The sequence below is a fragment of the Dipteris shenzhenensis genome, chromosome 17 (genome assembly GCF_047967505.1).
Source record: "Dipteris shenzhenensis isolate YYH24624 ecotype China chromosome 17, Dip_SZ_1.0, whole genome shotgun sequence".
NCBI classification, from domain to species: Eukaryota; Viridiplantae; Streptophyta; class Polypodiopsida; order Gleicheniales; family Dipteridaceae; genus Dipteris; species Dipteris shenzhenensis.
The window spans coordinates 12,999,270-13,012,066 of record NC_141612.1 but is presented as its reverse complement, the minus strand read 5'-3'; the positions used below and the strand labels follow the sequence as shown (position 1 = coordinate 13,012,066).

The following is a 12,797-nucleotide window of genomic DNA, read 5'->3' as shown; positions in this document are numbered from 1 at the left end:
CATGCCGGAAGATGGTGCTTTAAGCTATGCTCAGCCCACCCTCCGCCCTAGCTAGGGATCCAAAAGTTTGATTCCTAGCCTCCACTCGTTAATAGGCTCCCGGCAAGAAGACCTATTTAGCTCCGATGAGACGTAGAGCCCAGATGAAGTAATGCAAGACCCCTCGAGTCCAAGGGCATATGAAGCCCCATTCACTAATGTAGCCTCTCCCAACTCGCCTGCACCTTTGGTTGCATCTAGGCTGAGAGGTGCATTCTCCAACATGTTCAGACGTTTAGGCCAAACAGAGTTGGCAGACATGGAGAACCCCTTCGTCGACATGTCTTCAAAAAGGGAAGGTCAGCAACATCCAACTCCCAAACCACAGACCGAGACGAAAACATCCTTCGCAGACCCAGGACCCTCCGCCTATGCAAGACCTCCCCAATGGGAACACATGGATGAAGGAATTTTGAAGGCAAGACCACAGCCGAGGGAATGCTAGGAACTTCTAAGGTGAAGCGCCTTATGAACCCCCAACAGTCTAGGTGCCACCAACCTTCGTCAACTATGGGGCACCACAGTTTCCATATTACTGCCCAATGCATGGAACTAACATTCCCATGCCCCAGGACCCACCTCCCCTAGGAGTGCATCCCTTTTCATCCGAGATATACATTAGGAGACATATGCACACACAACACTAAAAAATTAGGCTCACTCCACCCTTTGGGTGCTACATGGCAACTCTTCCCTAATAAAAGTCCCTAATAAAAGAATAGAAATACATATAGCCATGTCTATATGTGTGTATGTGGCATTGATTGTGCAAGATGCATGTGAGCTTATGTGAGATCTAGAGTTGAAAATTCCTAAAAAGAACTCAAATATTGAGATCCATAATAAAACCTAAAATATCAAGTAGCATGACCCATCTCCAACATGTTAGAGACCTTAGTTAAATATACATGATTGATGTCCTTTGAAGAGAGGGGTGAAAGTAAAAAGCTTACTGAGATGAGCTCAAACATTAGCAAAGACAAATGCAGAGAGAGAGAGAGAGAGAGAGAGAGAGAGAATTTTGCATGCACGCATGCACACACACACACATGATCGTTCTTTGATTTTTTTACCCACTAATTCTATGGCCTCATACATAATCTTTTCTTCCTTATGTGCTCAGTAAACATGAACTATTTTCTCTTGCTTTGTTCGTGCCACAATGATACTGAGGTGCCCCTTTTCCACCTCTACTTTCTCTTCATTCTTCCTAGCTATCCTACCCTTCTAATTCTATATCGCCCTCTTCATTCCCCTCATAGTGTCACGGTCCCCCTATCCTCCCTCTAGTCTCTCTCTTTTCATGAACTTCACCCCCTCCTTGTAGCTCAACCTTGTCACCTTTACTCAACCTCACCCTCCCCTCTCCTCGTAGCTATAATCTCTGCCCCCCCAATTGTGCTCACATCTGTTCTGCTTATGTTTATTCCCTTACCTCCCCTCTCCTCATTGCTACTCCCTCACCCCCTCAACTCATATATATGTGCACACACACGGATAGCCTAGATAGAGAAAAACAAAGCTATATATGTATAGGGTTCACCCATGTCTCTTCCTGACTCGTGGACTCCTCCGAGCTAGATAATTCAGCTGGTGGTGGATCTTGCAATGAGTGAGAACCGACTTTTGAGCTTACGGACCATGAGGATGCCAAGCTAGGTATGGAGGCATTGTCTTTAGTGAGCTTGTAGGACTCTTCCTAATGTCAAGCTCATGTGTTCATTGGCACAGTGGAGGCCCCAATTCTAGGTTGAGTCTGCCTCAACGCGGGGTCAAGAGGCGGCAGCCCCTTGTGATTATTTCAATGCAATTTGCATGCAAATTTAATCACTTATTGATTCTTGGGATCCCAATTTTCATGTGCTTTTTCTCATTTTTTGTATTCCTAAAGCTATCCCTACGGCCGTGGGGATAGAGCTATGGCAACAACCGGCAAGATAGCAAGTCGGCAGGATAGAGTTAAAGCAACGACCAATAGGATAGAGCTATTGTGATGACTGATGGGATACAGCTATGGCGACGACCGGCGGGATAGAGTTAAAGCAACGAACGGTGGGATAGCAAGTCAATGGGATAGAGTTAAGGCAATGGCCGGTGGGATAGAGCTATGGCGATGACCTGTGGGGATGGGGCTAAGGCAATGACCCATGGGGATAGCAAGTCAGCAGGATAGAGCTATGGCGATGACCCATGGGGATAGATGTGGTAAACTACCTAATCTACCTACTCAATGGAAAAAAATTAAAAGAAAAACAACTTTGGAAAGCCAAAATGCAAGATTTCTTGAGGGGTGAGTTCTACCACACAAAAACACTTCAAAGTTTAGCAAGAATCATCATTTTTTGTTGCTTTTCGTGTGTTTAGACCTCATACACTCCTTAGCAATCTTACAAACTAGGTTCCTATCAAATCAAAACACTAAAAAGCATCAAAACAAGCTTCACATGATCCAAAATGACTTTCCAACAGAAAATGACAGCTTTCCTAACTTTTTCATCCAAACCTCTCATTTCTTCACTCTTGCCTCTCCTACCACTAAAAGGCTCCAAGTTAAGCTTGAAGCCTTGTGCAATGGGTAGATAAAAAAGGAAGACAAGTGCAATGAAAAAGCATACCTTCATTCCCTGGTAGCAGTGCAAAAAATGTGTGGGTCTCGGCAGTGACTCACGTGTTCTGGGGATGTTGAAAGGATGCCGATGGAGCCTCCACTCCAAGCTACTCCTTGTGAGAGCAATGCAAGGCACGAGTTGTCTACAAGTGTCACTCAAGCGGCCTCCAGATTGTTGCAATGTGTTTCCATGCGAGAAAGAGGGAAGGGGGAGAGGGGAGAAGGGAGGGAGAAGGAGAAGGGAAGAGGAGAGTGAAGGGCAATAGAGTGGCAAACACAAGGGCACTACAATGGAATCAAGAGAACACCCAAAATACTCTCTTGGAAGAGAAGAGGGAGCTTGTATTCAAACTTGTGCAAACAACAATGAAGACCAAAGTCAACCATTTGGCCTTTTATACAAGTCACCTTTTGAAGGGAGGGCCAACCCTAATCTCTTTATACCTCTCTCTCTTCTCATTCTTTTACCATCCTCTTTGGCCCATCTAGCTCCAAGACACAATCCTGGCTCTATGGACTTGCCACTATCCATCAAATCACATCACTTAACCAGTGGTGGCATATTGTTAACCAATCTCTTAACACCCCTTTAAACCACCTTATACCCTCTTCTGTCGGTATAGGCGTTGGTAGAGGGGTTGGTATTTACCGATCCCTATACCAATGCTTACACCAACGGTATAGGGTTTAGGGTTCCAACTGTGATACTGACACCCGTACCAACGCTTTAGCAGGAAACAAATCATGCCCCTCATCCTGTGATGCCATTTGCATTTTTGCAAGTTTGCCTCCTCCCTCATACCTTTCAGTTTGTAATCGCCTTCCATCCTTGCCTCCTTCCTCCTCCCCAGTCCCCCTCCTTTCCCTCTCTCCATCCTCTCCTACATTCTCCCTCTCCACCTCCAAGGCTTGCAAGAGCTCCCTCCTACCTCAAGGTAATATTTTCTCACATCTCCCTCTATTTCAAGTTCTTTCTGTTTCATGGTTGTTTCTTTGTCTTTTCCTTATGTTTCCCTCTCCCTCTCCTCTAGTTTCTCTCCCTTTCTCTTATGTTTCTCTCCCCCTTTCCTCTCTTTCCCTCAAAACTAGAAAGGAAAGACCAATGTAGCAAAGAAGAAGCATCAAAGAGATGAGTAGAAGAGATTTACCTCTTGTTTTCCTACTTTCCCTTTGTATGTAAGCTTCTCCTTGACTCCTTTCTGTTCCTTTGGTGTGCTTCTCCTCCAAGCTCCTCCTTTCACTAACTAAATTTGAAACAAATGGTATGTCTTATTCTCTTTTGTAGGGCATAACCCCTTAAACCCTGTGTGGGATTGTTCGTGGTTGCGTCTGACACACTTTCTCCCTAGGCAAGAACACGCATTCTTTTCCTTGTTTTATTTTCATGCATACATTGGCTTGCAGCTATACTACCTTAAGCGCTAGTTGTAGTAATGGGCATAGGAACCAGAGAGAGAGAGAGAGAGTCCTTTTTCTTCCTTTGGTGTGTTGCTCCTCCAAGCTCCTCCTTGCACCAACTAAATTTGTAACAAATGGTATGTCTTGTTCTCTTTTGTAGGGCATAACCCCTTAAACCCTACGTGGGATCATTCGTGGTTGTGTCTAACATACTTTTACTCCAGATAACAACGCGCATTCTTTTCCTCTTGTTTTATTTTCATGCATACATTGTCTTGCAGCTATACTGCCTTAAGCACTAGCTACAGTAATGGACGTAGGAACCCTTATCTTCTCCCCTCCTCTCTTCTAATTTCTTCTCTTTCCCTTATTTCCTCTCTATTTCCATCTCCTTTCCCTCTCTATATTTCCCTCTCCCTTCCCCTCTCTTTTTCCTCTCCTTTTCCTCTCCTTTGCCTCTTCTCTTATTCTCTCTTTCACCCTCTCTTATCCCTTCTCTTTTCCCCCTCCTTCCCTCTCCTCAACTCCCTCTTATTTCTTCTCTTATTCTCTCTCTCCCTCTCTTTTCCATCTCTTTCCCTCTCCCTCTCTTTTCCTCTCTTATTCCATCTCCTTCCCTCTCCCTCTCTTTTCCTCTCTTATTCTGTGTTTCTCTATCCTTATTTAATATATCCAAAAACTCCTCAAACCCCCCACTCTCTTTTCCATCTCTTTCACCCTCCCTTATTCCTCTCTTTTCTTCTCTTTCTGTCTCTCTTCTTCCCTTGTTCTTCTCCTTTCCTCTCCTCTACTCCTTCCTCATTCCCTCTCTTTTTCCTCTCCTCTCCCTCTCCCTTTCTCTTATTTCCTCTCTATTTTCTCTCCTTCCCTCTCTATTCCTTCCCTTCCCCTCTCTTTTCCCTCTCCTTTCTCTCTCTTCTAATTTCTTCTTTTATCCCTTCCCTTTTCCTTCTCTTTCCCTCTCTTTTCCCTCTCTTCTAATTTCTTATCTTTCCCTTCTTTCCTCTCTATTTCCCTCTCTCTTCCTCTTATTTCCTCTCTTTTCCTTCCCTTTCCCTCTCTTGTCCCTCTCCTTTCCCTCTTGTGTGAAGAGATCCAGAATTGCCCAAGAGAGATCCTCATCGTCTCTTTTCTGTTCTCTTATTTCTCTCCTTCCCTCTATTTTCCTTCCCTTTCCCTCTCTTTTCCAGCTCTTCTAATTTCGTCTCTTTCCATTATTTCCTCTCTATTTCCCGTCTCTTTTTCGTTCTTTTTTTTTCTCTCCTTCCCTCTCTATTCCTTCCCTTTTCCTGTCTTTTCCCTCTCTTTCTATTTTTCTTTCGCATGTAAGTATTTATCATGTTAATCGCTTCTTATTTGACTTTATTATTTGTGTTTGTGTCCACTGCTTGTCCAATCTCTTTAAAGTAGCTATGTCATCATGTTGCACATCCAAAGAGTAGAGTTTAGGTCAACAGGCTCCTTGTGATGATTAGACTCCTCGTAGGAGGTCAGAGCATGGACTCTACAATCCATAGGACTTTGAGTCCACCAAGCCTCTACTCCTCATTAGACTCTTGCTCAGCAGACTCCTTTGTTAGGAGCCACTAGCTTCACAAGTTCTGAGGAATTTGTGGCCTCCATGAGTCCCGAGGAGCTTGATAGATACTTCTCCTTGATCTCTTCTTAGTGGACCTCTGCCATTCCATCTCCTACACATTTAGGAGATAGATCAGGGCCATCGATGGCTTTTCCTATTAGACAATCGTCCCCAGTTGCACCTTCTAAGGGATCATCACCTGGGAGTTGGTGTACAAAATCTAGAAAGAGTAAGAAGAGTCATGGGTGCTGTGGTGGATCGGGAGGTGTAGAAGAATCTGCACACTCCTAGTGCATTAGGTCTCCCCCTCTTCATGAGATGCAGTTCGTAACGCTTTTGTTTTTAAAAAATCGTTTAAAATATTTTAAATACCAAAAAAAACAATTAGAACGTTTTTTGGTTGCTTTTTTTAACTAGCCAGGGGTAATCAATTGATCGAACATATCCCACTTGTTATCGGACACATGCCGCATGCTATGTGTAAATTATACCGTGTGGTACCATGATATACTGCACGATATACTGATATTACCATGTAGTGCCTAAGGACCAATCGGTGTGTGCCACATGGCATTTGCATGGTCCACGATTGGTAGGTGGCCCCCACTAATTTTGTTCCACATTTGGCCCACAAACTACTACCGATCACTTTCCCAAAAGCTTTTGGTGAGCTTCTAGCATCGTTTTAGGGGCTTTTTAAAAATCTTTCTCAAGGTCGGGTGTGTGGCTCATACTTGCTATCCTTGATCATCTGATCACCCTCATGTTTAGGCTTTTTAATTTTGTTGTTTTACAATTAGGTATGTTGTTTGGCTTATAAGTTACAATTGTCGGCCTTGAAATAGCATGCAAATTTGAGAGGTCTAGTGCTCCTAAGGAAGAGAATTTGGATCTACAATATAATGGTTTTAGCTACACCTGTTGATGAATGGGGAGCATCCCGTGGATCAATTATGGGGTTATGCTTTTATCAATTATGTTCTCCTTGCACTAAAATCAATCGGTAACTCATGGCTATGATAGTGGTTTCCACACGAAATTGAAATGGTTATTATACATAGGCAGCTTGGTGAGGATATATATTGGGATGAGTTTTAACATACTAGTGAGGATATGTATTGGGATGAGAGTTAAAGTATTGCTAATGTAGTTATGCTTAGGGCATGCATGCGCATGCACGCATGCACACACACACATGAGAGAGAGAGAGAGAGAGAGAGAGAGAGAGAGAGAGAGAGAGTGCTCAAAATGTTCCAAATTAGTTAAGGGAACATTATAAATTACTACAAACCATAAGAAAGAAAAATAATTGGAGGCTTTATACATCTATATAAGCTAGTTGTGCACTATGATTTTGGGTGTTGTAAGCTAGGCATGCGAAATTGAAAGTGTATTTTAAACATTATAGCCAATTTTTGAATGTAAACATGTGGTAAATATAATAATTCTTTAATATTATTGTGACTAGTGCTTCCACTTAGAAGCCACTACCTCGATTATACTCATGAGAATAAGATTAGAGAATCAGTGCCAATACCATTATGAGACCATATGTGATGTGAAGCAATAATTATCACTACTGTAAATCTTCATTTAAACTAATAATGGCTCCACTTTAAGAAATAACACTTTGTAATAATTGAGTATCCATTGAATAACCAATAACCTCATCTTATTAATCAAACCACAGCCAAAAGGTTAAACCCACTTGACATCACCCTAGTTGTTCATGTTCATTTAGCTATTCCAAAATATTCCTCATATGGGTGGCTGCATGCAATCTAAATGCCTCATCTTTCCTAAATGTGCATAAATCAAAAGACTAGTTTTGATATGCATTTGGATGTTATTCTAGAAAAGCACCACTTTACATGACCTTTGAGAATGCATAAACTTTACAATATGGTCAGGGTTGAATCACCCATAGTTGAAAAGGTGAGAATTGACTTACAGATAGATTGGTACGCACATGAGAGTAAAATTGTATGTTACAAAAGTTGATGCCTATTGTGTCAAATGTCGATGTCATTAGCACACCTATGCATCTTGGCCACATGTTCTAGAATCTTCCAAGAACTAACTACTAGAGTCCATTTTTGCACCTATGTCTTACTCTTGATAATTCAAAAGTCAATAGATGATGCTTCCTAAGTATATATCATATGGTTGTTAGATGCTCTAATGTTTTCCATGAGGCAGGCATCTAGTGTGACAAGCCTTTCCTTAATACATTAAGATCTGATGGTCTCATAATGACTTGCATGAAAAGGTGTAAGAAGGTCAAAGCGTGATGTGACACATGAGCTAATCGACAACAATGTGATTGTATATATCATTTGGTTGTTAGATGCTCCAATTTTTTCCACAGGGGAGGCATCTAGTGTGACAAGCCTTTCCTTATATATTGAGATAGGATGGTTTGTACTCTCTTTTTCCCCTAGCACCTTGACGATGAGCTCTCCTCACAGTCACTCATATATACTCACACACCCATCACTCATGATACTCTTAGGGTAGTATCCCTTGGTAATAAGGCCTAGCACGACACCTTGCACGACAAGTTAGTCATGCACTGATCGAAAGACCATGTCTGTAGAGGTTCCATGTTGAAGTTCAGTGTCCTTTGGGAGCTCAATGGCAGTGGTGGCTGAAGGCACATAGCAGCTTGGAAGCCACAATTGGCGTATGTGGAGGTGAAGCATTGTTGATGAAGACCTACAATATGGGCATGGCAGTCTAAAAGTGTCCACATAAGTTAACATAGGTTAGGTGTCCACTTGGACGGAGGTTTTAGCCACTTGGGCTAAAATGGTCTCACAATGACTTTCGTTAGAAGGTCACAATGTGATGCCACACATATGCTTAGAGAACACCCTTACCTTTGCATTTCAACAAGCATGCGACAATGCCCGCATTGCACGTGGTCGATCAAAACTTAAAAAGAGGTCTACTGGCCGTGCATCGTATCACAAAAGGCCTGTTCATGTAGTTGCAGTTTATAAATTCCGGGCTTTGCAAACAAACCAGCTGCATCGCGCATTTGTATTGCCGATTGTGAAATTTAAAGCCCTGCGGCGTGCATCAGTATCGTTCCTTCAATGGCCACTCTCGCGGTACTTATTGTTTCTGTCACCGTTGCTTTTCAACACCGTTACGCGCAAGTAGAGTCACGTTCTTTTGCTCTGACATGAGAACGAAAGTGGGACACTGGGACTAGCCCACACAGACAACGTCAACGAACTGTGCAGTTTTTTGTTCGAGAGTCGATACACGGCTTGCGAAATTTATAATACGCACATATAAAAAGATGGATTGAGCCTTGAGTGACGGGAATCCCATCCGCTAATGATGAGAAAATTGAGCAGGGTAAAGAAATTGATCTTCGAACTTGTGCATGATTCACGGAAAAGGGACTGCGGAGTTCACGTACGGTGAATGTTACTTGATCTTCGTCTTGGTGAGACTTGGACCGTGGACGGGGAAAAAGAAAATCGTGGGAATCAAACCAGCTGCATTGGATTGAGCAAGCTTGCGGGAAAGAGGTTCGAATCTGGTGGATAATAAAAGGGAGGGGACGTTGGAGCTGCCAAGGGGAGCCTCCCGAAGGGTCAACGAGGGAGAAAACTTCAAAGTTCAAAGCCCCCCTCAAGACAAGGTTCTGAAACCCTAATATAATCAAGGTTCTATGACCCTAATATTATATAGTCGTTCAATATTATATCGTCTTCCAGCTAGTACAAGAGCAGTACCTGCCTCTAGCTGTTTCCACTCGACGGTCGCCAGCCACCCTTTGCCCATCCTACAGTGTTGTTCTCCCAATAGTTCCGTCTGTACTTTTGACCATGGTTCTTCTCCCCCGTCTCAATTTCCTGTCCTCGCAGATCCTGTTTTTCCTGCTCTTCTCTTTCGTCCTCTTTGGTCTGACGTCTGCCAAGGATCGCTACTTCAACTTTACGGTCAGCTAATAAGCCAAAAGCTCACGTAGTAGTCGCAAAGTGCGCATTGTTGTAGCTGTGTTCGTCATGGTTCACTATTAATCGTCCGGTCTGTTCTTCCCTTGTTCACAGATACAATATACGAATGTTACCCGCCTCTGCCACACAAAATCCCTTGTATCAGTAAATGGAGAGTTCCCCGGTCCGACAAATTACGTGAGGGAAGGAGACAGAGTCATTGTGAACGTTACGAACCTCGTATCGTACAACGTAACCATTCACTGGTACGCTAAAACTCGAGTTTTACGGGGTTTTAACTTAGTAACCTGCATCTTGCAATTTTTGTGAGTAGGTTCTGATCCGTGTTCCTTGTTAATGTTACAGTCTGCTCACTTTTGGACATTTTTCCTTGCAGGCATGGAGTCCGTCAGCTACTCTCTGCTTGGGCAGATGGGCCGTCCTACATAACCCAATGCCCCATTCAGACAAACCGATCTTACGTCCACAGATTCCAAATCATTGGACAAAGAGGAACTCTATTCTGGCATGCGCATTTCAGCTGGTTAAGGGCCACAGTTTATGGAGCCTTTATCATACTCAAGAAAAACAAAACACCCTACCCATTCCCCGAACCTCACCAAGATCTGCCTCCCATCCTGCTCGGTAAGGAAGATCTTTTGCTAGGAGCAAGCTGTTGTAGCCGATAAAGTTTTTTTGGAGACAATACACTGACTTCGAATTTGATTTAACTATAAAACCCCTCAGGTGAGTGGTGGAATGCAAACGTGGAAGACATTATTAATCAGGCACTCTCTTCGGGTCAGGCAGGATACAACATCTCCGATGGCATTACTATCAATGGGCAACCTGGTGACTTGTACAATTGTTCATCCAATGGTAATGATAAAGTCTTTCTCTAGAGTTTCGCTGAAGTGCCGGTGGACACTCCTATTTAGGCTTATATTTATGTGTTTAATCCAAACTTTCTTTGTGGCTTATATGTGCAGGGACAGTCGTTTATAATGTCACGCAAGGAGAGACTGTGCTCTTGCGGATAATCAACGCGGCGATGAACTTCCATTTGTTCTTTGCGGTGGCAAATCACAGCTTGACAGTGGTAGAGGCTGATGCGGAGTATACAGAACCTTTTACAACTGATGTTATCCTTCTTGCTCCCGGGCAAACTACAAATGTCTTATTGACGGCCAACAGTTCTGTTGGACAATACTACATTGCAGCTTCCGTCTATTCCATGCCAAACTTTACCCTCGTCCCGTATCCAGTGGTAGCTACGACGGCTATCCTCAACTACAAAGGTGCCGCTCCTTCTTCGAACTTGAGTTTGCCTACCTTTCCCGCAGCCAATGATACTGTATTTCAAGCCAACTTCACACAGAGCCTTAGAGGGACAAACTCCTCTGAAGGTTATGATTACTCCCCCGTACCCACGACGGTTGACGTGGATGTTCTGCACACTGTCGGTTATTCCTTGCAACCTTGCCCCGCGGGAATAACGTGTCAAGGTCCCAACGATACTCTCATCAGATCATCCATAAGCAACATTACTTTTGTCACGCCGAACGTCTCGTTGATTCAGGTAAGGCGCCATCAAAAAATATTCCCAATTTTCAAAAACAAAATCTAAAAAGCTATCTCCCCTTTCCTTGGATGCATGACATGGGGCCCATGGGCTGCTCAACCAGAGCAGCCAGCAACCTCTTGTTTATACGTAGATACAGGGTGGTTACCCTCATCTTTGGACTCTGGAGCATCTTTGATGTCTTGTTTCAGGCCTACTTCAACAATATTAGCGGCATATATACAACAGATTTCCCAGACGTTCCTCTCTTCCAATATAATTACACTGCCGTGAATCCTACCGACAAGTTTTCTATGCTGGGTACAAGAGTGAGGGTAATTCCATTCAACTCCAGCGTTCAAATAGTTTGGCAGGACACTGCAACCTTGTTTTTCGAAACACATCCGATCCACCTTCACGGACAGAGCTTCTACGTTGTGGGCACCGGGAACGGTACCTATGATTCAACGACTGATCCTGCTGGCTTCAATTTGGTGAATCCTTTGTCAAGGAACACAATTTCGGTTCCACCAGGAGGCTGGGCGGCTGTTCGTTTCCGTGCGGTCAACCCAGGTAGGGGAACCTTTGCGTTCCGAATAAGTGTACAAAAACCTCGATCGTTTTAGGAATCAAATGTGGAGAAATGCCCAAAAATAGCTGACAATGGGAGGCGTCGATTGTTTGCAGGGGTGTGGTTTGTCCACTGCCATTTCGATATACACCAGGCATGGGGGATGAATATGGCATTTATCACCCTGAATGGTGTGGGGGCGTCGCAGACGTTACCGCCACCACCGGCAGATCTTCCGGCTTGCTAGTGGAAGATGAATCCTAGATATGAAGCTTTTCTTGGAATCAAATAAAGAGAAAGCTCGAACGTGTGTGAGAGCTGATAAATTTGTTTTGTTCCTCGAACGTCGAGACTCGACGGCCAGGCGCGAACAAGCACACCAGTTTCTGTCGGTCGGTCGACAGAACCAAATTCGATCGGTTCCAGGTTGCAACTGACCATGATTCGTTTTGTGATTATTACTCATTTAAAATTTTGCCGTTTTTTATTGTATTTATAGATCTTTCTATGCTTAAAGAATTTTCAATTCCAAGGCAATCAAGACGTTGGCATGCAACATCTATCTCTCTAGTTAAGAAGGGTGAGTAATGAACCCTTTGGGTAAGTGTGCATTCCGTTACCTTAAAGCTATACAACATGGGCAATCTTTTGCAAAGGAGACCTTGGTACTTCTCAACCTTGGCATTGTGCAAAAAAGTAGCCATTTTATGCAAAAAAAAACATCCAAAGTTTTTCTTAAGACCACTTGGTACATAATATTGAATTAAAATTGTATGATCCTAGTAAAAGTTATAAATTTGTTTAGTTACACAACAACACAAAGTAACTATAGACATGCTTGGTAGATGCGCAAAATAGTGGGCACGTCTATAGGCGTTGCTTGAGTAGAAGAATTACGGGCGCGTCTAACAACTCGTCTATTTGCACGTTTAAATAACGTGTCTATTTGCGCATTTAAACTGAGAAAATACGAGCTCGTCTAACATCGTGTTTATCAGTGTGTCTATTTGCGCATGTATTAACACATCTATTTGCGCATCTAAACTGAGAAAATATTGGCCCGTCTAATGTAGCGTTTATCAACGCAT

At 43.2% G+C, this 12,797-nt stretch overlaps 1 protein-coding gene across 1 annotated transcript; it reads left to right on the top strand.

Moving 5' to 3' along the window:
- The first annotated feature begins 9,463 nt into the window (after positions 1 to 9,463).
- On the top strand, positions 9,464 to 11,956 carry LOC147891707 (laccase-4-like). Its single transcript, XM_087388186.1, has 7 exons — positions 9,464 to 9,580; positions 9,692 to 9,843; positions 9,975 to 10,222; positions 10,325 to 10,456; positions 10,567 to 11,156; positions 11,351 to 11,711; positions 11,826 to 11,956. The coding sequence occupies exons 1-7, from the start codon at positions 9,467 to 9,469 to the stop codon at positions 11,954 to 11,956; spliced, it is 1,728 nt and encodes a 575-aa protein (XP_087244312.1). The 5' UTR covers positions 9,464 to 9,466.
- Positions 11,957 to 12,797: the final 841 nt, after the last annotated feature.

Excerpts from the sequence above, each read along its gene's own strand:
- LOC147891707 (XM_087388186.1), top strand. The coding sequence starts at position 9,467 with ATGGTTCTTCTCCCCCGTCTCAATTTCCTGTCCTCGCAGATCCTGTTT. Across the intron at positions 9,581-9,691 it reads ATCGCTACTTCAACTTTACG|ATACAATATACGAATGTTAC; the intron begins GTCAGCTAATAA and ends CCTTGTTCACAG. Across the intron at positions 11,157-11,350 it reads CGAACGTCTCGTTGATTCAG|GCCTACTTCAACAATATTAG; the intron begins GTAAGGCGCCAT and ends GTCTTGTTTCAG.